At 45.7% G+C, this 24,443-nt stretch overlaps 1 protein-coding gene across 1 annotated transcript in view; it reads right to left on the bottom strand.

The window, feature by feature from the left end:
- Positions 1-24,443, bottom strand: part of LOC147733588 (protein shisa-like-1a) — a 167,571-nt gene that overhangs the window by 61,246 nt on the left and 81,882 nt on the right. Inside the window, exon 2 of the mRNA XM_086958991.1 lies at positions 22,646-22,775. Within this exon, the coding sequence (XP_086815117.1) occupies positions 22,646-22,712 (67 nt within the window). The 5' untranslated portion in view covers positions 22,713-22,775. The remainder of the gene's footprint in view (positions 1-22,645; positions 22,776-24,443) is intronic.

Genomic DNA, 24,443 nt, shown 5'->3' on the forward strand with positions numbered 1-24,443 from the left:
ACGCAAATAAAGCAGTGAAAACTGCCAAGAACCAAACCCAGACAATGCCAATAGCATAAATATCAGCTGTATGTTTTACACCACCATCTTAGAAAAACTCTAGTGTAAAGACTCTATTAAAGCTCTACGCTATTTAACTTATATGTTCGCCATTTGACAGACATAGTGGAACGGCATGGCTTCTCACTTTTCTCCTATGCGGATGATACGCACATAGTTGTATTACACTCCACTAAGGATGATCTCATCATGTTCCATGTTTAGCGGAGTTTGCTAGCTGGATGAGGAATAAATGCTTGAAATTAAATGGAAGTACGACCGAATTCCTATGGGTGGGCAAACAACTTCAGTTTTGGGGTTTCCATTGCTGGCCTGAGGAACTAAGCTTATGTTCGACTACCAGTCAGGCTATTAAAGATCTCGTTTTTTGGTTGCATGATAGACTGATAGACTGACTATGTACCAGCAACTCACAAAAATGTTTGAGAAAAATTCTATGGCTTCTACCATCTTTCACCCAAAGAACAATAGTGCAGGCTTTAACTACATCCATGTTGGACTATGGCAATGTTCTATATCTGGTCCCTACGAATTCTCAAACAAAGTGGCTCCAAATGGTTCCGAATGTGGTGGCTTTTCTCTTATGTCATATCCCAAAATCTGCTTCTGTTTCTTTTCATCTCTGACGACGACATTGGCTTCCAATAGCCAAACGTACTCAATTCAAGGTGTTATGCTATATGCATAAAGCTAAGTATCACACCAGTCCAGTATATCTATGATCGCTGGTACACCCTTAAACTCCCAGGCGAGAGCTCTGCTCTAGCAAGCATAAGAAATGCGTTACTTACCCGTAACTGCAGTTATCACGTATTGGTATCTTTCATAGATTTACATGCCTGAATCATTCCCCGTCGTCGGGGTGGGAGTCCCCGGGACATAAATAAAGTAATGTCACATAGACATATATAGAGTAATGGGCCAGAGGCCTCTCATTAGTAACATATCCATGTCTTTTTGTGAAAAGGACCAAACTTTGGCCAAGAGCCAATCAGCTATCACCACCCTCTAGAACCTTCCCGGAAGGAGCCGTAGTCCCTCAGATTTTTGTAAGCACAGTGCTAAGTAGTATACTACTGAGAGAAACTAAGGTGAGCCCTTCCAGGGGAGGTGGGTGGGTTGCATGTGAATCTATGAAAGATACCAATACTGGATAACTGCAGTTACAGGTAAGTAACGCATTTCTCATCCAGTATTAGGGGTATCTTTCATAGAGTCACATGCCTGAATCAGAGTAGCGAGCAATAACAAGCACATTTCGAATGGTACAATATGAAATCTCACTAGATAATAACATATCAATTGTGAAACGCAAAAGGTACCAAAATGCAATAGAAAAGAGAAATGTGCAAGTAGACAGTAGGAAGGTGGGATGAAAGAGAAGGCACACCTCTAGTGAAATAGATGACGGAGCACAGATTGTCCCACTGCTGCATCTTTCATAAGTTCAGAATGCAAGCAGTAGTGCCTGGTGAACGTATGCAGCGTCTTCCATGTCGCCGCTCTGCAGATGTCAAAGATGGGCACACCCGCAAAGAGCGCCATGGAGGTTGAGAATGCTCTAGTGGAATGAGCACAAACCTTGGAATGCAGAGGATGTCCTGCTTGCTGATGACAGAAAGCAATAGCTGCAGAGATCCAGCGTGAAATGCTCTGGTTAGTCAATGGAAGACCTTTCCTAGGTCTGCTAAAGGCAACGAAGAGTTGGTTAGACTTCCGAAATGTCTCTGTTCTGTGGATGTAGAACTTAAGAAAGCGTTTGAGATCAAGAGAGTGGAGAGACCTCTCTGCTGCAGAAAGTGGATACGGGAAGAAAGACTGCAGGACTATAGGCTCATTAAGGTGAAAGTCAGATGGGACCTTTGGAATGAATTTAGGATTAGTCCTTAGAATCACTCTGTCCTGCTTGAAATGGAGGAAAGGGTCTTGAATTGAGAAGGCTTGGAGTTCGCTTACTTGTCTAGCTGAGGTAAGCGCCAGTAGAAGAGCCGTTTTCCAGGAAAGATATTTGATATCAGCTTTGTCAGGTAGACGGTAAAGATCTCACCGGAGGGAATGTCCTGAACAAACCTTTAAGAAATTGTTTTATGAGTCTACTGGACCAGAGGAAAGCACCAGTTGAGGAATGTCTGAAACGAGATATGGCAGCCAGGTGAACTTTTATTGAAGCATGAGCAAGACCTGAGTTTGCCAAATGAAGAAGGTAAGGCAAAATCTGTGCAGGTGACGAAGAAAAAGGATGTATTTTCTTTGATTTGCCCCACATGTAGAACCTTTTCCATTTCAGGGAATACGTTTTGTTGGTACTGTCAGCCCGAGCCCGGCCTAGAACAGCTCTGCAATCTTGCTGGATGTCTAAGTTCTGGAATTCTCTGAATTCAGGAGCCAAGCAGATAATTTTAGAGATGCTGGATCCGGATGTTGGACTTGTCCGTGGTTCATTGTGAGGAGATTGGGGCACGGTTTCAATGGGATCGGCGGTTCCAGCGATAAGAGATGAAGCTCCGTAAACCAGTGCTGGCGCGGACAAGCTGGAGCTATAAAGATCAGGGTACAATATTCCGCCTACAGCTTCCGGAGGACCCTGGGAATCAGGGGAAATGGAGGAAATGTGTACGCAAAGATGTTGAACCATGTGATCGAAAATGCATTCCCTAGAGACCGCCAGCTTGCTTAATGTTGGCATTTGGCGTTCTGTTTGGTTGCGAACAGATCCAGGTGAGGCCTGCCCCATCGGGAGAAGATTTGATTGAGAAGTTGGTGGTACACCTCCCACTCGTGGCCCACAGAGCGCTGTCTGCTCAGTGAGTCTGCAAGGCGATACAAAAGGGGATGATGGACGGAGCGTTTGAGCAAATCAAACACTCACCCCCAGTCAACTGATCTGGGTTTAATCCATCACCATTCTTTAGCTCACTCAGCCACCCCATTTCAGACATGGCCATATGCAAATCAGTCTGACCCTGTGCCTCATGGGAACAGTCCAGCCCGAACTGCCAAGCCATGTCTTCCCTGGATCGGAAACAAGCATCCTGGGGCCGGTTTCGGATTCATAATCCTCATCAGCCAGGCTATCTAGAATCCAGTGGCCAAGTGAGCAAGGGACTCACATCTGAGCATACCAACTTAGGGCGAACAAAGCGATACAAAAGGGGATGATGGACGGAGCGTTTGAGCAAATCAAACACTCACCCCCATTCAACTGATCTGGGTTTAATCCATCACCATTCTTTAGCTCACTCAGCCACCCCAGTTCAGACATGGCCATATGCAAATCAGTCTGACCCTGTGCCTCATGGGAACTGTCCAGACCGAACTGCCAAGCCATGTCTTCCCTGGACCGGAAACAAGCATTCTGGGACCGGTTTCGGATTCATAATCCTCATCAGCCAGGCTATCTTGAATCCAAGTGGAGGTTAAATTCGGTGTCAGAGTGCGCTTAGTAATTTTTAAGTGAACATACGCACTGTGTCATCATCGAGCTTGTCTACGGGGTGGTCGTCGACGGAGGGACGTCGACGACTGATCCGCGATGTCGTCGACGGTTGCGGCGTCGACAGTGATTTCTTCGTCGACGGCTTCGTCGACGTTGATGGTCTCGTCGATGACTTCATCGACGGCGATGGCGTCGATGTCGATGGAGCCTTCGTCGACGTCGATGGAGCCTTCATCGACGTCGATGGAGCCTTCATCGACGTCGATGTTTTCGTCGACGACGATGGAACTTTCGTCGACCACGGCATTGACGCCGATTTCTTTATAGATACAATAGATGAAACGGACCTACCCGTCGACGACGAGGATGTTGTAGACGTCGACGTGGATAATGAAGATGACGCCACAGAAGTGGAGATGATCGCTGTCGACGCTACAGAAAAGGGGGTGGTGATGAACAGAGTGTCTGAATTAAGCAGACCACTTACCCAGTCCAAATATCAGGGCTTGATCCATCACCGTTGTTTAGCTCACTGCACCATCCCAGCTCAGAACCTGGCTATATGCAAATTAGTCTGTCCCTGGCCCAGTGCATCATGGGAACAGGGCAGACCAGACTACCAAGCCAATTCTTCACTGGAAAGGAGACAAGCTTTCGGGGACCAGTTTCTGGCATTTCAGACGTCGTCGGCCCAGCTTGCTTGAATCCTGATGGTGCAGTGAGCAAGGGACTCATGTCTGAGTATACCCTGCCACACCTATAGTGGCCAAAAACGATACAGAAAAGGGGGTGGTGATGAACAGAGTGTCTGAATTAAGCAGACCACTCTTACCCAGTCCAAAGATCAGGGCTTGATCCATCACCGTTATTTAGCTCACTGCACCATCCCAGCTCAGAACCTGGCTATATGCAAATTAGTCTGTCCCTGGCCCAGTGCAGCATGGGAACAGGGCAAACCAGACTACCAAGCCAATTCTTTACTGGAAAGGAGACAAGCTTCCGGGGACCGGTTTCACAGGCAGAGCTGATGATGTTGTGGAGGGTTTCTTTTTTTTTTTTTTTAAATTTTTGGTAAACCTTTATTATACTTATAGCAATACAATCGCGGGCGAGCAAAGCACCAAAATTATACACATACAACATTACTTCCCCAAATTGCCCCGTTGTAGCTCAGGATAGTGATCGTATCATCAAATACCAGGATGGATGAGGTTTCTTTTTTCTTTTGGGATTCCAGAGCACAGGATCGATAACAAGCAATCTTAGCAAAATCTACAGCAATAGTCAAACCGTGCAGAGGCGACCAAATGGACAGTTAAAGTGGGAGTAGAGGGGCAAATTAAGCAACACCAAGCAGCCATAAACACAGTCACTATACAGGACAAACCAATGCTCCACCCCACTAGAACTGAATACGCCATAGAATTCCCGAAGAAGAAGACAGAAAAAGACAAAGAAAAGGGCCATAGAACCGAAGAGAAAACAAGGAAATACAAAGTTACCAACCCCCCATCCCCCCACCCCGCACCCCTGCAGAAGGCCATGGCCTATCCCCGCGGCAGTGTGCCCGTCGCCCTAATAGGAGACCTGAAATATAGTTAGAGAAGAAGTGAAGAGAGAAGAAAAGATGGAGGAGGAAGACAACCAACATGTGTGTTCTCAGCCGCCCAACCCCCGACCCCCGAACCGATGAAATACCAACGCTCAACCCAGTCAATGTCCCGCCTGTCCTTCATAATCCCAGCAGTGAGAGCAACAGCAATCAAGAAAACATCCTCAACCTTGCCCCCTGCGATCAAGTGCGTCGACTGAGTCTAGCTGTCTAGTCGCCATCTTAGATGAATTAGGCGAACGGGAGGGCCACAACAGAATAGGATGCTGTCCAACAAAGTCTGTCCAAACCAACGCTGTGTGTTCAGTAACGGTACAGAAAGAAGCAACGCACAGCAGCAATTCCCCAAGGCCGGTTGGCCAGAACAGTAGCATCAGCTCCAAGAAAGGACGGGGAGTCACGCCATCATACCACAAAGGAGTTGCCGGACATGGCGTCCGGAGACGATTCCCCAGCCACTGCACGAATCCACGAACACCAGACCTCTTCACGACCATTGCGGTCAACACCGCAGCGGTATCAAGATCCCGTTCCTCCAACGCCTCCGTATATATCCGGATAGGTAGTCCACTGCGGTCGGATACAGGGTGTGGCGCAGTGCCCCGCACTCGAGAACAATCACGGCCAGTCGAGGGCACATCAGGTACAATGGCAACCAGCCGGCCCCGCAGGTCCTGGGCTCTATTATGCAGGGCAGCTCGCAAAGCACCTAGAGCGCCCAGAATATCGCTGATCACCAGTGGTGCCCCAGGAAGAAAGGATGCAGCATTTCTCTTCACCCGGGGCTCACAGGCATGTAATAGCCCTCGAAGCTGACCGCCATCATCCCTTGCGACCAGCTGTTCACCCCGCCGACGCTCTGCATAGCACAACCGGGCCAGAGGCGCAGGAACAGCAGACTCCATTCCGTCACCACACACAGCTCTGATGCAATGCCGGCAATCACCTGGACCCTCAGTGGCGGCCCAGGGTCATCAGTTACAAGTGTCGAGTGTGCGATACACAAAATGGCTCCCACCACAGCGCAGGGAGAGATGAAAGAACTGTCCGGGTCGTCTACGGGCTGGGGAGATGATACAATGTATCTCTCGCAGCTGCGATACCTTCCAAGCGTGCAGAATCGCGGAGCAGAGTAGATCTCTGCAGTGGGAAGTGCAGTGCGGCAACCTCTCTCCGGCCGTCCGACTCCTCCCTATCTTCGATGGCCGCTGTTGTTGTGGTCGGGGCTGGCCGTCCCTCACGCACAAAGACCCGGTCTCACCGCCATTAAGAGCCGGGGAAGAAGCGAGGACGTTTCACCACCTCCGCCGCTAGAAGCATGCCGGGGAACACACCATTGGGATCGGAGTCACCTCCCCGTTCCGAAAACTCGGCTCATATACAGGATAGATTGCAGGATAGATTGCAATGCAGGAGGAAAGCGAGAGGGTCGGCGGAGCCGAGGGTTTAAGCGACCATCATGGTTGCAGGCTAGGCTCCTCCCCTGTGGAGGGTTTCTTGAAGGTAGAATCAAAGTCCTGAGGTGAAACCTTCACAGTCAAGGCCTTAGAATGAACCTCTGAAGACTTCAGCGTCTTCTTTTGAGGTGGCCCCGAAGATGGTCCTGGGAATGTCACTCTAGGCCTTTTAAAGGAGGAATGTGTACTCCTGAAGGAACACTCACTCTCACCAGAAGAGACTGCCTCGTCCTTGTCTTTCAGTCTCTGAAGCCATATCAACAGGCGCCCCTCTCTGTCCTTGGGCCTAGTTGGGCCTATAGTCTTTTCAGCCTGCTACAAATAATTTTCTAAGGCACTGCTATTGTATATATTATTACCGTGGGACTCCCGCCTCGACGACGGGGAATGATTCAGGCATGTGAATCTATGAAAGATACCCCAATTCTGGATAAAGGCAATCCTTATGCTTGTCATCTACATGAAGCCTCTTCCTGCCGCAAGAGGCACAAGGTCTAAAAAGTCCTTTTTTAGGAGTATCAGCCATGGTAAACTGACAACCTCACACAAATAAAGAAGTTCTGTGAGAAAAGTACTGGAAAATCCAGAGAAAAACTGAGCAGAGCTCAGTGGAGACTCCCTTAGCACAATGTGCTGTAGAAAATCGGAGGGACTAGGGCTCCTTCCAGGAAGGTTCTAGAGGGTGGTGATAGCTGATTGGCTCTTGGCCAAAGTTTGGTCCTTTTCACAAAAGGACATGGATATGTTACTAATGAGAGGCCTCTGGCCCATTACTATATATCTATGTCTATGTTACATTACTTTATTTATGTACCAGGGACTCCCACCCAGACGACGGGGAATGATTCAGGCATGTGAATCTATGAAAGATACCCTTATTACTGGATAATCTTGCAACTATTCCCCAAATTACATTGGCAAGGATGGGAGGGCACTCTTTTGACTTTCTAGGACCAAAATTATTGAACTACTTACTCCAAATTTTCTTCTATGTAATTCTTTTGATGGTTTTCTAGCTTTTCTATTCTGGTTACTCCTTCTGCTGACATTAGCGCTTGGAAGCCCTATTGGGGTGGCCACTCGCTCCACAAATCAGAATAGAACAGAAAATATTAATGGGGTTAAATATACGTGTAGTACGAGTGACAAAAATTCCCTTCAATAAGGTTCTGAGCCCGAATCTCCTTTGCCACACTTTGACCCGAACTTGCCAAATTAACATTCATCGTTAACATTGAACCTACTGCCTTTCATTGCCACCTCATTAAGATGTTGTAATCTAATTTATCTGGATCCCCCTTGAAGCTTCCATATTTTACTCTACCTTCTCTTGGCGCCCCCTCTTTATAAACTTCCCACTAGCCTTCTCTTCTTGATCTACACTCCACTCCCCGTGTTCTAGATTATCCCCTCTGATCACTTGCAGAAGTCTCTCTACTCTTCTTTTCTATGCCTTTAACATCTTCTGTGCCCCTGAGTCTACTCTGTCTCCACTTGCTCGCAAGTTCTGTTCCTATTTTGGGTGCTGATTCACGAAACATTTAGGAGTACGGGAAGTAGTATATTTTGGAGTACTGTTTTATATACTTTCACATGCGTTTCTGAATCAGTCTCGAAACTTCTAACTCCCTATTAGTAAAATTGTAAAGAGGACACAGTGCTTTCTATTGGTACAAGCTGTATAGGAACATTCCCCGAATATTCCTACTTTAGATATTCTTCAGCCAATTCACAGAGGCACGTAAGGGTACGTAAAAGAGAACTACGAAGGTACCACTTTATATACTTCAACATTCCTTTGTGAATATATTCCCAGATTTACTAAGAATTGTAAACCTGGGGAATGTGTCAAAATGGTACGCCATCGCAACAGAGGTGTAATGAAGAGAAATATGTTTATTTATCCTTGTTATTTCCTCTTTCTATGTGCAGAATGCAGCACACACTGTAAGAGGGAAACAACTGTGAGGATTGTTTTTGTGCAGTTAGGTTCGTCTTTCCTGCACAAAAACAATTCTTCCTGTAATGCAAGCACCCTTGCTCCTAGGCACAAGGGTGCCTGCATTGGTGCTAGTCTGCACACAGTGTGCCAGCGCACAGAGATCAGGAATGCACCATATCTAAGTAAATATGCACATTCCTGCTCTCTCCATTTGCTGGAGCGCAGCAAATTGTCCTGTTGTGTTGCATTGCGCCAAATGTTAGTAAATCTGGCCTCGGTTTCTTTATTTCTTTTCCACTCTTCCCCTTGCTTTGTTTCCTACTCCTAGGTGTACATCTTTTTTTAATTCTTTGCACACCAAAATGTGTTCAATTTTCTTAGTTATAATATTTGCATAGAGTTTTTTTATTTTTTTATTTTGTAACCATTTATTTTTGATTTTGCAACACGGAAGAAACAATCCCCCCCAAACTTGGCATCGATCATCAAGCAGGTGTATACAATACGGTAACCTCATTATGGCACTATATGGTACAGTGAGTACAGTTCAGGCTGTATTTGTAAGCAACATAATAACCACATCAATAACGTGAAATACTGTCGAGGAACAGGCAATGCACCTACATTAGCGTGGGTCCAACCTCCCCATTCCCTCCCACTCCCTCTCAGATCCCGAGTCCCCTGAAGAAAAAAGTTCAGCACTCATGCCATCCGAATCGCTGTGAGACAACTCCGAGGCACACATAACTCTCCATGCATGGAGATCGTCCTGCAACTTCACATCCCTCGGGGACCTCTGCATATGCGTCTCCTCAGCCAGTGACCACTCCCTTACATCTCTACGCCACGCTGACAACTCAGGAGCTCTTCGTCCCATCCAGGTGACCGCTACCCTATGCCTCGCCAGCACCAACATTAATTGCAAAAGTTTGTAGGAAAGGTTCCTCTTTCTAGGTTTAGGGACCAGGGCTAATAGGCAGTGAAGTGGGCTCAGATCAATCCGAAGGCCGGTTTCGGCCCGGATACGAACCACCACCCTCCTCCAGAAGCTACCCAACAAGGGGCATTCCCAGGCCAGGTGTAGGAATCCCGCCCCCTCCATCCCACATCTGGTGCAGTTGTCCTCCCTATCTCCTGAAATACGCCTTAAGGACAAATTTTTGCACGGAGTTACTGTTAAAATGCAGATGTTAAAGACAGCAATTTGTATTAAAGTTTGAAGCTGGATTACAATTTCCAATAGCAAGCAACCTACCTTGAAATAAACAGTCTTTATATAAAACTAAATAAACGGGCAGAAAGAATAATCAAACCCACTATGACTGTTTGCAGTAGGTTAATCCCATTCTCAAATAGCGGTTTTACATTTTGGATAAATGCTGAAAAAAACAAACGCAATAAACTGATTAAAAATATTTTTCTGAATAAGAAAATGAAAACAATGCTGAAATGTAAGTTTTTTAAAACTTTCCATACTATTTTTAAAAACTTCCCCTCTTAAGAAATGTTGCCACTCACACCAGTTAAGAAGAATGTTACTCCTTCATCCACTTTGTTGCCCGTTTTCAAGAGCGGAGGAGGGGGCAGCAGCCAACCGGCCAGGCCAGAATCACAAGCCCAGACAGCGTTTCTGGCCGTCGCCACATTCATCCTGCGCACAGAGGTGCATAAAGGCAGGGGCCAGGCCCCGCAGCGCGGGAGCCCGTTTTCAAGAGCGGAGGAGGGGGCAGCAGCCAACCAGCCAGGCTAGGACCACAAGCCCCAGCAGCCTCTGCCCTGTCACCGCATTAATTCCTGTGCCCGAAGGCGCATAAAACAGTGGCCGGGCCCCGCAGCACTGGAGCCTGTTTTCAAGAGCAGAGGAGAAAGCAGCAGCCAACAGGCGAGGCCAGGACCACAAGCCCCAGCAGCCTTTGAGGCCATTGCCGCATTCAACCTGCACCTGGAGGCGCATAATGGAAGTGGCCGGGCCTCGCAGCGCGGGAGCCCGTTTTCAAGAGCGGAGGAGGGGGCAGCCGCCAATCGGCCAGGTCAGGACCACAAGCCCTAGCAGCCTTTGTGGCCGTCTCTGCATTCATCCTGTGCCCAGAGGTGCATAAAGGCAGCGTCCAAGCCCGCAGCGCAGAGCCCGCAGTTGGGACGCGTGCGGAAGTGCCTGGCCAAGGGTGAGCCCGTCTGCGCCCATCAGTGTCAGGAAGAGGCGGGGCAGGGCCACCCACTTTGGTGTTGGTGCTCTACAATCCTTCTCCTTCGGTAAGACATTTAAACCTTTTAACAGCCTCATTGGCAACAGTAACACTATAAGAAAGACTATTGAGCTCTTTCCCGTTACAAAAAAAAATTGGGAGTACATTTCATTCCAAACATTTATAATTTAGAGGAGTGGTTCATACAAGACAAAAAAACTTGTCATCTAGACACTATGGGACCAACTAGCATGGCAGGCAGGTCGCCACCGCCCGACCGGCGGTGGCGATCTGCCCTCCAAAACACCACGCCAGACGGCCTTTTACCCCCGCCACATTAGCATGGCGGGGGGTACCGCAGCGGACGGAAAGACCGTCAGCCACTTTTCCGCCAGTAGGCAATCGTCACGATTGCCTACCGGGCGGAAAAGGCCACCGCCATCCATATTATGATGTGGGTGGTGTTATGCCTTTCCATGACGGAGACTCTGCCATGGAAAGGCATGCAGAAATCACTTTGGGGAGCTGTTGTGGGCCCCCGGAGGGATGGGAGGGTGGGGGGCTCCACTTGGGGGGTACCCATGGTACCCCCCTACATTGGCATACACAAGGTGGCAGGCACCTCACGGTGCCGGTCACGTTGTGCATGCCAATGCACACCATGCATTTTCAACATTGTGGCGGGTGATGCTCACAGCACCACCCGCCACAATGTTGAATATGCTGGATGCGACCGGGTGGCGGTTGCTTCCTAATTGGCGGTGCGGGACCGCCGCACCACTGACGGCCGTCCCAGCACTGCTAGGGTGGTGGGCGGTGTAGGAGAGTGGGGTCTGCAATCCTATGGTCACCCCCGATTTTTGCTTTTTGCTTCAACTGGTTTACGACTTTCCCTGGCTGTGGGCCTGCTAATCAGACCCACAGCCTAGCTGTCTCTCTCTAAATTGACATCCATGTACCTTAGTTGCATATCTAATTGGATACTGAGTCACCTTATCAGTCCCTGTACAGTGTACCTTAGGTACCCAGGGCATAGGTGCACTCAGGGCCTACCAGGGGCTGCAGCATGTATTATGCCACCCCTGGCTGGCCATCCAAATCTGACACAACTGGCTGATCAATCAGCTGGGGCAAGGTGGTGTAATCACCCTTTGCTTTAGATATAGTATCCCTATATCTAACCCTAAAATGGACACATATCCTCCTGTCAGTCACTCCTATGGCAGGCCTTATCAATCCTGAAGGCAGAGTGCTTGGAATTATATGAGATGGTGCTCTAGCATGAGCTGAGCCTGTCTGCAGCTTTCGGAACCAAGTCCTTCAGCTGTTTCCATGATAACGCTATACCATATACTCTTAAGTGCATTATAATCCTCGGGGTTATTGCTAACTTTGGTATAACACTATCAAAACATGTCGAGCAAGGTGTCATACGAATTGGAATACTACCCCCTCGCCAATTCTGGCGACGGGGGTAGCATTCCACCCTTCTAGAGGGACACGACATGTATGTAACTGTGAACCCCGGTTAAAGTTAACTCGAGCCTCAGCATCACAAAATGGATGCAGCCACCACAGACACAAGTCTGACCTCCTGCTGCTGGGAGTCCTTCCAGCGAGGGAGGCTTGGACAAAGGGTTTCCTGCCTTGGGAGGTGCTAGCACCACCCCAGTCAGGATTTTGTGTATTGGGTAGGACAGGGCTGAAAGGAATGAGGCATGCCTGGGGCACACAAGGTGTCCCTGTGCATACACCGGTCTAAACCAGTTCCTGGGGCTCTCCAGCCCCAGCTCTGGTGCAAGACCAACAAAGGATAGGGGGTGTAACCACCCCCCTTCCTGGTCCCACCCAGAGGAGGGACCTAGTCGTAGTACAGCCCCCTTTAGCCGGATAAAGGTAGGAGCTGGTCCCATTCCAGATTAGATTATCCTGAACAACTTTACAAGAAGATACTCTGGACTTCGACGTTCTGCTCCACAGAAGACTGAAGAATCTCCCTTGTGGGCAAGGAGTGTCCACCCTGCACCCAGGAACCATCAAGCATCCAGCGGCTTCACTTTGTCGTCTTCCCTCAAGGATCCAGACTTCAGAGCCCAACGAGACCCGGATTCCCAGACTTCTCCGACCTCTACCTACATCTGCAGCACAGCTGAGATCCGTGAGTGCGACGAGATACGTGGGACCACCCATCTTGAAAGAAACTGCACTTCGCTTCCAGCACGACTTCTGAGGTAACCTCGATGAAGTGCTTTGGGGATTGAGAAGCTCCAGCCCGAGCAGCTCCTGCACCGAAGATCAGCCCTCCAGCCTCCACGAGATCTGCGTGGGGCCCTTCTGCTTGCCTGCTGCTCGACGCATTGTCTGGTCACTTGCCGGCTGGCTAGTGGCCTCCTAGAAGACGAACCTTGAAATCTTCACTGCTGGTCTGGTTGCTCCAGACTGGCCCCTGCTCCCTTCCAAAAGAGGAGCACCCCGGACCCTCCTGGTCCGCACCAGACGCCGTTTCCACTCACCGCGTGGGTTGCCTTTGCCAAGGCCTGTTGACTCCAAATCCGGATCCGACACCGCCGACAGCAAGAGCCTGCGTGGAACAGCTCGTGCCTCCATCCTGGTTGTCGAAGACACCTCCTGGTCCACGTGGCTGCAGAGTCAAGCGTCCACTCTTCACCTGATCGCGACAACGACATCTGGTTCCACTACTGGTTCCACTCCAGTCACTGGCTAGTGACTGTGAACATTGTCCCCTCTGCTTTCAGGTCTTCAACATCTCTGATCCACCCTTGGATCACACCGGACATCTTCCTCCTGGTCGCCTGCAGCATCTTTTTTTCCAGGATCCATAGACTTCAACGACGGAACCCGACACAACTTCGCACCTATGCGCCCGCATTTTGGTGCTCAAGGGTAGCTTGACTCTCCTCGTGTCCAGTTCCATTGTCGTTTTAGTCCTAACTAGTCAGGATTGTCCGTACTCACCTTTTACTTGAACTGTACTGTCCATAGACGTTGTTACGCATCTCGCGTGGGAGTTCACACTCTGCACACGAGTTCCGTGGGCCTCCAATTACTTACCTAAAGCTAGTGTAGCGTGGTCCCAGCGATCCTACCACCTCTGGACAGCTCCCTTCCTTCTATCGACTTTCACATTCCACTTACTTAGTATATGGTTTGTCGTGCCCCTAGGGCACCATTGTAATTTGTGCAACTTAAACTTATTTTTCCTAAGAGATTGTCATGTGCTTAGCCCTCTGATCTCATAAAGAGTTCAGAGGTGTATGTTAGTTAATAAATATATTGTTTATTTTCATAACAACCTGTGTGGTGTCCTTTCACTTGGTATTCAAGGGGTTATATGTGGTAAAACAGCTGGCTTCACATGCCAAAAGAGTTTAGCCTAAGACTGCTTTGTCCATGCTACCATTAGGATAGCTGGTCTATAAGGTTGACTTTACAACCAATCACCATAAGGGATGTTTGGACTGATACAAGGTGATCACTAGAACTAGTGAGCAACATATATTAGGCCACCTTCTCACAGGCGGACTGAAGTCCATCTGCCATCCTAATGGACCTTTATGTTTGAGGGGTGAATTGTGGATGATCTGTGTACCATGGACTATTGGATCGAACCTTTCTCATTTCTCTCGGTGCCTTGTTAATTGTTCATTTCTTACTCAGTGGAGTTCTGTATCAGTTTAGTATCAGTAACAAGGAAAAGGGATCCATAAGGGTACCTGGTGTGGGTGTACTTTTGGGAAAGGACGCTGCCCCTAGCCTTAAAACACGTAAATTTTGCTTACAGAATGTGCAAACGTAAGCCCGTGATGGACAGGCTAAGGGTAAATCCTCAAAAATAAGAAAGAGCGCAGCCGAAAATTGCTCTATTGAGGAAATAGATAATCTGATTGAAGAGGTGGAGTCAATGTTAAATACTAAATGTAAATCAATTAGTAAGAGTAAAGCAAAAATCACAGCTTTCTATATTAAACTTCTTCTAAGCTATCAAATATAGAGCCTTACAACAAAGGATTTGACAATGGTAACAATTGAGACCCCGCGAAGGAACCCGGATATTATTCCTTCCCAACATACTCTTAATTGTCAAAATGTCCATGATGTTCATATGGAGCTGAAGTGTTGTGCACCAGCTATGCTAAATAGAGCTGAGAGAGCCAGAGAGACACTTACACCGATTATAACAGGGCCAGAAAAAGGGCCAGATACTGACAGCATGGAGAAATCCACGCAGTCATCCAATTCAAATATGCCGGCACAACAACAACATGATAATATGCAAGGGACAGATAGTGAAACCCATGAGCCATTAAAAACGCTAGTAATACAGGCCAGTAGTTTACAAACTAGTGAAAGCTTACAATTGATAGTCAACCTTGTCCAGAAATTAGACATACTAACAAAAAAGGTCGCTAACCTAAAGGTAATAATAGGTAAACTAACTAAACAATGGGTCAGTTAGGGAACCTGCTTTAAACAAACACTGTGCATGCCGCGACAGGAGCCAAATTGACCCCCAAGCTCCAGTAAAAAAAACAACCCGGGAACACAAGCCCTAGTGAAAGGAGATAAAAAATTGGAGGACCAAACAGCTGACAACCCAACGGGTCAAGATCTGACCCACTATGTACAAATTCAGAGAATAGGCATGACTGGGAATACAGAATGATCTGTAGTCAGGGAAGATCTAGATCTGAGATTGGGAATGAGCAGACAGGGGGAGTGCAGAGGAATAGCACCCATAAAAATATACAACCCAGTACAAATAGGGGGGTCACACCAGTTGGCGTAGAGTGGGTATGGAAAATATAGCATGGGAGCAGGACCAATATGCTACACAGTATATGAGACACCAATCCACTAGCCATTCAGATTTTTAACACCTATAGGGAAACTGGTACCCCCTAACAAATGAGCTGGAAAGTGGCTCTGACAAACATCCCTAAACTTAGGGGCCGATTAGGATGGCGGACGGACTTGCATCCGTCCGCCTGCCACCCCCGAGATGGAGGGACCGTCCGCAGGGGCTACGGCGTTCCCTCCATCCCAATTAGGATGTGACCGCCACCCTGGCGGTCACATCCCCTACCTTTAACATTGCGGCGGATGCTGCTTTAAGCAGCACCTGCCGCAAGGTTAAAAGTGCATGTTTTTCTTTGCATGCACAAAGCGGCAGGCACCGCGTGGTGCCTGTCGCTTCGTGCACGCAAAGGCAGGGGGGTACCATAGGTACTGCCCATGTGCACCCCCACCCCCCTTCACACCTGTGGGCCCGCAACGGGCCCCCAAAGAAAAGTCCGTATGCCTTTCCACAGCGGAAATGCCGCTGTGGAAAGGCATAGGACCGCTGACATCCTAATATGGCTGGCGGTGTCTGACAGACACCGCCAGCCATGTTAGAGCTTTTCCGCCGCAGTCGGAAGGCGACCCCGGCGGAAAAGCGGCGGACGGAAAAAAAGATCCCCCAGCCATCCTAATCTGGCGGGGGTATTTTTTCAGTCCGCAACGGTTAATCCGCATCCTCTGGGCCGGCGGTGGCTTCCGCCGGCCCGGAAGATGCTGATTATCCGCAATCATAATCGGCCCCTTAGTCTTTCTTCATACAGGTAGGAAGGTGAAGTTCCTGAAAAATAAAGTAATACACTGGATTAGATACAAGTGCGACTGTAGATCTATAATACATTCTGATTTACTTAAGGTGGAACGCTTAACTACTAAAAATTCAGTCCTTGATACCATACTCCTAACATTAAAAACAAAAAATATAGCTGATGGATTAGTAGCCCTTGATATGAGAACTGGTCCCCTCTCCAGCAGCCCGGTGAGATTTAGCCTATACAATCCCCGTGATATTATAGATAGGAACCATCAAGAATCTTCTAACCCTAGATCACAGCCAAATTCTGATCCTTTGGATAATAAATTGGAGGCAGTTGATTGACAGCCAATTCTGCCCTCAATACTTGACCAAAGCATGGGGCCCTTTACCTCCAAACGGATAGCCAATTCTGTCCGACCCCACAGCTAAGTATCACGCTAACCAAGTAGATAGGGGAGAGATAGGAGCTAAATATGTACCAGATAATTAATATTCAAGAAGTGTACCAATTCAGCAATCAGAATTGCGTTTGACATCATGGAACATAACAGGGCTGAAAGGTAAACTCAAAGATGGCGAATAGCAGGAATACATTAATCACAGTGAAATCTGCCGGCTACAGGAAAACTTGGGCATTAGAAACCCCTTATAAGCTCGGTACAAAACATTTATTGTTAGCGCCACCCCCTCGGTAAGAGGTAGACCGTCAGGTGGCTTTGTTCTCTGGGTAAAAATAACCCTAAGTGTAGATATAACTCAGCTGGAATTCCCCTCACAAGATATAATGGGGATAAAGATAACAACACTCGACAAAACCGAAATTTATACAGTAAAAGTTTACAATAGCCCAAGTTCATTCAGTAAGGAATCTCCTGTTATATATCTGTTAGACAAAGTTTACAGAGCACTGAAATTGCCATCAATAGTGGGTAAGATGAGGTTATAACAAGGATCTATAACACCTTTTCAGATGTCATCTCCCCCTATATTGAACTGCCTACTTCATAGATTCTCATAGTGCAGATCCATCACAAAATGATAGAAAAACTAAAATTGATTCTGAGCAAGATCCCTAGAGAGAATGGGGTGGGGAATGCTGCTACATACACTTCAGCTAATCAGTGGTATAACAGGGAGTGTCGCAAAGCGTGAGCTTATAATGGTATACACCCGTTACAACGCATCTTTTACTCCGCACTACCATTACAACGCGACTTTTACAACGCATACCATTACAACGCATTGCGCTGGGGGGCGCTCTAGGATAGGGAATAAGTATAATTTACTATCCAACACCTTCCCTAGGGTCCACGGGGACTGGAGTTAGAATAGTAAATTATACTTACCACTATCCAGCACCTCTAAGCGCTATGCGTTGTAATGGTATGCGTTGTAATGGTCGCGTTGTAATGGTAGGTAGTTGTAATGGTATGCGTTGTAACGTCATACATCCGCTTATAATATAATGATGTCATAGCATTAAGAGACATAAGGGCCAAGTATAAAAGATTACTAACGCAAACAAAGAGAGATTGGGATGATAGTGTCTGGACGGAACTGATAATTGCAGCCAAAATCAAGGATCATGCTGGTTTTTGGAGATTGATAGCCAAGGGTAATAAAATAGGGAGAAACAGTATTGATCTCTTTTTGGACTCAGGCACTTGGGTCAACCATTTTTCAAAATTATACCCAGAGACTATCATTAAACCAAAAAATAACAAATAGATGCAATAAACTCCGTAGCAATTATCAATATGGAACAAACTCACATACCATATTTTAGTATAGAGGAAACCCTGGCAGCTATTGACGTAGTCAAGCCCGGGAAAGCCCCAGTTCCTGATAAAATACCAGGCGACCTGTTGAGGCATGATAAAGCTGTCTGGTGCCCATATATTTATCTTCTCTGTAATGCTATTGTGGCAGGGGCCCCAGTACCAGAATCTTTGAAAGGGGCAGAATTCATTATAATTTTAAAAAACTAAGACTGACAAGACCCTGCAAATTACCGGCCAATTAGTCTAATTGATACCCTACAAAAGATCTATGCTAAGCAGATTTTATCAAAATTAAATGATTGGGCAGAGGGAAACAATATTTTATCACAGTATCATGCTGGGTTTAGAGCAAGAACCAGTACAATTGATCAGGCATTTAGACTTCTTTGCATGGGGTGGAAATACACGATTTTAAAGAAAGGCCACTTGTATATAGCGTTTATAGATTAGATATAGATGATATGTAAATGATGTCCCAAAACAACTAATATCTCACACCCCATAGAGACTCCAAAATCTATTAGACTCATTTAGTGAATATTGTGATTTAAAGGGCCTTGAAATAAAATCTAGCACAACATAATATATGGCAGTCGAACCGCACAAATGATTCAAGACGAACATTACTGTTCAAAATCAGAAGTAGGAATATGTGTCGCATTTTAGCTACCTAGGTATCACACTTATCACCAAATTGACTTGGTACCCGCATCTGCAAAAAAGCAAGACCATTCTGCTCCAAAATTCAGCGCCTATACTAAGAAAACATCAGAATAGTATAACCAAGGCAGTGTCACCTGCACTAGAAGTGTATAAATACAGGGCACAATAAGAAACCCTCAATGGAGCAGAACTTTGGGGGGCCACCTACAGGAATACGTTTGCGGTGGAAGAAAATACGTTTTTTAAGAGGCTGCTACATCTTCCTGCACACATACCAGTTATCCCCATTGTTATGGATTTGAATATAAAACGCATTGACCATCAGGCTATGTTGAGACCGCAGTCGGTTTGGGTCCGATTGTGGACCAGTGCAGAACTTGCAAGCTACAAATAAGGGCTAGAAGCAGGGGCGGCCTTAGGCATGTGCAAGCTGTGCACCTGCACAGGGCCACCAAACCCCAGGGGCCACCACACTAATATATATCCTAATAGAATAATCCTCTGAGGATGGATTCATATTTGCGTGGCGGCCCCTGGCAGTGATTTGGCGACCTCCGACTCTGTTCCACTTCCAAACACCCTGACCCCCCCCCTCTTCACTGGCCTCCTCGCTCCGCCCCGCCCGGACCCCCTCTTCCAGGGCCCCCTACTTACGCTCCCTGCCCAGGGCCGCCATGAGCCTAGAGCCGCCCCTGCTAGAAGAGATATTAAGGTTTGACCAATGTCATAGCCTTCAGTTGGTCAAGCATCTGCGTACATGGTTCTATAAACTTGGGTGGAACCATTACTGGGAAGCGCCTGGTTTATTGACACAGCCCCCTAAAAAAATACTGAAAACAACATTTTGGACATATATGCAAAACAGTGTCTCCCACAATTCAGATATTGGTAGATTGACATCTCAGATCCTTTTCACATATTTCTCCCATCCTTTGAGCAATTTCTGGATGCAATCCAACCTCAGATGGCAAAATCACTGTATAGAAAATGCTGCTCTGTTGTCCTGCAAGTCAAATCCAATACTGTAAAATGGGGTCGGAGTAATGGTGATGATCACTGCCTTTTATGTCCACCCAATGTACAAGAAAACAATTACTATATACTATTCTTCTGCCCAGCATATGCCGTTCCAAGGCGAAAATGGATTAAACGCCTTTGTCGCAACCTGGGAATTAGGCTGCTCTGTTGTCCTGCAAGTCAAATCCAATACTGTAAAATGGGGTCGGAGTAATGGTGATGATCACTGCCTTTTATGTCCACCCAATGTACAAGAAAACAATTACTATATACTATTCTTCTGCCCAGCATATGCCGTTCCAAGGCGAAAATGGATTAAACGCCTTTGTCGCAACCTGGGAATTAGGTCTTGATCTGATGAGACAAGAATACTAAAAACTGATACTTCACAGAAAATTGTTTTTAGTGTTATTTGATACCTGTTTTCCGTCAACTTATTGAGGGGAAAAAAGGCATGACATTTTTAAATCGCAAATGTTATTTATATCTGTTGTTTTAAATATATATGCACTTTCTTGCAGTTGCACTTTGTACTTGCCTAATATTCAAGTAGAAAGCCCCTGATACTTATATGCAATTTTTTGTACAAACTATGTGCCGCCTAAATTACCTTTATGCACAACTGCAACATTTGCACTTTATTGGTTGACCAGAATTTATGAAGAGAGCTCTAAAACATTTCTATTTCCCTATGTTTTAATTGTACTGAACATTAAGCTTAGCATTTTTATTGACCTTTATCTGATTCATTGATTGGCTGATAGTTTTATCATTTTAACATAAATGTAGAATTTTAATACTTTGCAATTGTCTAAAGATTTAATCAGGGAATGACCCACATTTAAATTGTGCTTCAAATTGTGCTTATTAATATGTATGAACTTTTTTTACCGTGTATCTTTTATGTTTTTTTAAACCAGATAAAGATTACTGAATGAATGAATGATTGAGTCAACAAAAATTGGTTTGGGCTGTAATGTGTCAGCTACAGAGCAATGAAACAATAAGGTGTTTTTTCTGTTTGACTTATCAACCAACCATTCATGTTAGTATTTATCCTAATAAGTGCCCCATTTTGAGGTCTGTGGCTACAAATGACCAGCATTTCATCTGTCTAATAAGAACCACTTTCTCAGGAGAGTCACTGTATTGGAGATAAGTCAATATGGACATTTCCCTGCCTTCCTATTTCAGGTTGTATCGTGAATGGTACTTTACTCTGCACACTTTCTTAGGTCGAGCCTGGGCAGCGTATGCGCTGCTCTGCAAGGCATGCTGGATTGGAGTATAGACTTGAAGCCCCGCCCACTCTCTGTCCATATTTGTCACTGGCTTGTGTCATTATCCTTCGTAAATACTTGCTTCTGATTCGCTAATAGGCTTGTTAGTCCCTCCTTAGTTCCGCCTTGTCTTCATTTGTAACCTCCAATGAGGACTGGCCGTTTTACTTTGGTTGTTACACGGGGTATGTCTTATTTCGTCTGTAAGCGCTATTTTCTTTAATGAGTTTCTCCTACTGCAGGCACAACATGCTTTCCTGCAACATTAAGTGCGCCATGCGCGCTTTCACTTTCCAAGCCTTTCCAGGTCAATGGCAGTCGCTTATTTGAAATGAAATAGGTCTCGCATTTACAAGAGTTTGAGCTATTGGCATTGTAAATGACAATGCCTTTTATTTAGGTGTTAATTATCAAAACAGATAAATAAAAGGCATTGCCATTTATAAAAAGCATTGTCATTTACATTGCCAATAACTTAAACTCTCGCAAATGCGAGACCTATTGCATTGCAAATGTTTATTACTGTAAAGAACTTTGAATAAAGACTACATCTGTGAATTAAAACAATAACCCGGCTGGTACAGACCCACGATGTTGTTGCTCATATTAAATATTGCTTCTTTGAATAGGATTAGTAAATACAAGCCTGTATGGTAGTGTTTATGGCTGTGTAAAATGAGATAAAATTAACAAATCACTCATGAATTCTATTTGTTTCAAGTAAAGTCAGAGATGAATACATTAATCTAATTCCAGTATCACTGAACAGAAAATGACAGTAGCAATTACTTTGTGCTTGTTTTTTCAGGAGCGTTTAGCTTATTTTAGAAGTATCATTTTATGCATTGATATGGAGCTGGGCATGCACCCGATGCCAATTCAGAATTAATCATTCCAAGGGACAAGTATGCCAAAGAAATCGATCCCAGAAAAGTGCATTCCCTTTTCTGAAAGCATTGTCAGGGCAGTTTCAACATATCTATGGAGGACAAAACACACAGGACCACAAATTGCATATAATTACAACTACTAATACCGTCTCATATGAAATATAATAGGTAAACAATATGCCTGCTAAGGTGTGTGATGGCACACCCAGAAATACTTTAATGTAAGTCGTTTAGTTTGACAAATGCAAATATCTGGACACATTTACGCCTGTTTGTGCATGTGTATATGTCTCTCAGTAGTGCCATTTTCTGTCTTGTGTGGCTGGTGATCTCAACATTATTTGTACTACTCGTTCTGAGTGCTGTGTGTATGTGTGCATGTGTGTGCGCGAGCGTCTACGCGTGCGCACAACGGCACATGCAAGCATGTAACACATTTATACCACAGTATATTAAAGAAATCAATATACTGAATGTGTGCCATTAGCAAGCCCATGAAATGCGTTATGCTGGCATTTCGAGTCTGTGCAATAGTACATTGTACTACATGAGACTAGCGATGCGTTGAATTTCAGGACTGACCACGGTTGTGTGGAGTTGGCAACACAGAGACACAACCACAAACACACACTCGGAGCCATTCTAAGTCCAAACAGGGATGGTGGAAGAGAAGGAAAAGGAAAGCTAGTTTAGGGGATCATTGTTACCTGCCCGGACTGAGGTGAAAAGTAAGACCGACGAGAGCAGCAGGTTCCGCCGATGGGCCCGCTGCATCTTTCCAGGAGATGTCCTTGTTGCGCATCGCTCACACTCGCACCGAGGTGGGAAGATGGAAAGCTACAAAAAATAAACCACAGACTCCATTATCGAGTGCATCCATTAACTGGGACAATAAACAGGGTTTAAAAGCCATTACAGCTTGCCACATGAGCACATACACTTTATTGTTCCAGTTCAAAGAGCTTCTTCCAGATAATAGCTTTTCAGGGCGGCGCAATCTCTCCAGGGGCTCGCTGCTATGGCGGTAGGAAGTAGCTCCGGATCTGGCTCCAGTACAATTCATTCCTTCGCTAACCTACTCTGCACATCAGCCCATAGAGCCTGAAACAGTTCTGGCACTCAAGCTCCAAAGCATGACTTCTTCAATAGAAGGAGACTCTATAATACATTGCTTTGAATTTCAAGGGACTTCGGGAAAATTGGCTTTGATCATAGGTGCACCAAAATGGAGGAAGAAGATTAGACATACAGAGTCAGGTGACCATGGACAACAATCTCACTGAGCCATTGACGCCTCCTCAGACACAGAGAAATAAATGGCAATGTTAGGACCGTGGTTGTACTGGGACAAAATGTCGTTATCCTGCTAAGGGGCTGCAGTCCTTCTGTAGCCATTCATTCACACATGATGACTCACCCCCGTGTAACACTTGCAGTCCTCGGAAGAGTAGCCCTTTTGAAAGTGCCTGGGGTTATTACTGTGCTTTCTTAATGCAATCTTTGATTAGATGCATAAGAGACTTAAGATTTAGTTCGTATTCACAGAAAAACTGGTTTAGGTGAGGATTGTAGGTTGATTCATTCTTTATTTTTCAAAATTCATTAATTTTGAAAAATAAAGAATGAATCAACCTACAATCAAGTCTTTGAATTTGTTTATCCTCGAGAAGCCATTCAGTGTTATACTATATTGTGTTGCATATTGCAATTTATGATACAAATATACTGAAATATATATCAGATACATGTATGCTGGTGCTGGGTCATTGTGTGTATATTTAAGTAAGCCAAAGGCAGAAACCAGTGGCCAGCAGTATATATTACATGAGGCAATATCTAACACAATAGTTGATCCTCGGGAGACATTTCTCAATTGCTCCATACCGTGGTTCTTTTTTTCCAGTAATCATTTATACGTGGAGAAGTTTTAAAACTGAATTTTGAAATAATTATTATTCTAACTCGAAGAATGTTTGAGATAACTATTTCTGAGCAATGCACATTAATGCACAGTGGGCAGCAACACTGTTCACTACTGTACATAAATTTACATTGAATTTGTGGTTTCCCCACTTCATTTTCTGAGAAATTTATTGCATCTGGTACATTTTAGAGCACAACAAAATGAAACTTAAAGAAGAATTTATGGAAGTGTTAGAGGGTCCTCGTCAGGGAATTTCTGGGGATCTCAGTATAAAAAAAGTTGCCTTTGGGACAAATCGAATTTTTGTGAAATTATATGGAATTTGTTTATCTGTATTTCTAAACACATTTGACTAAACGTATCAGTGTAAACAGGCTGGGTTTAAAAGGCAGGTATAAAGACGCGGATACACAGACATTTCCGACTCCTATTGATAGTCAAACAGAGCTGGGCAAGCTGTAATTGTCTTGTACGAAGGGGCGGGGATAACAGAGCAGGCAGAGAGGTAATGCAATGCATTCACTGTTAGATTGTCACCAGCAGAACTTTAGTGAAGCCTGCGTTCTAGCCAGGTGGAGTTG

Source organism: Lissotriton vulgaris, chromosome 2_1 (assembly GCF_964263255.1).
Source record: "Lissotriton vulgaris chromosome 2_1, aLisVul1.2, whole genome shotgun sequence".
Lineage (NCBI taxonomy): Eukaryota > Metazoa > Chordata > Amphibia > Caudata > Salamandridae > Lissotriton > Lissotriton vulgaris.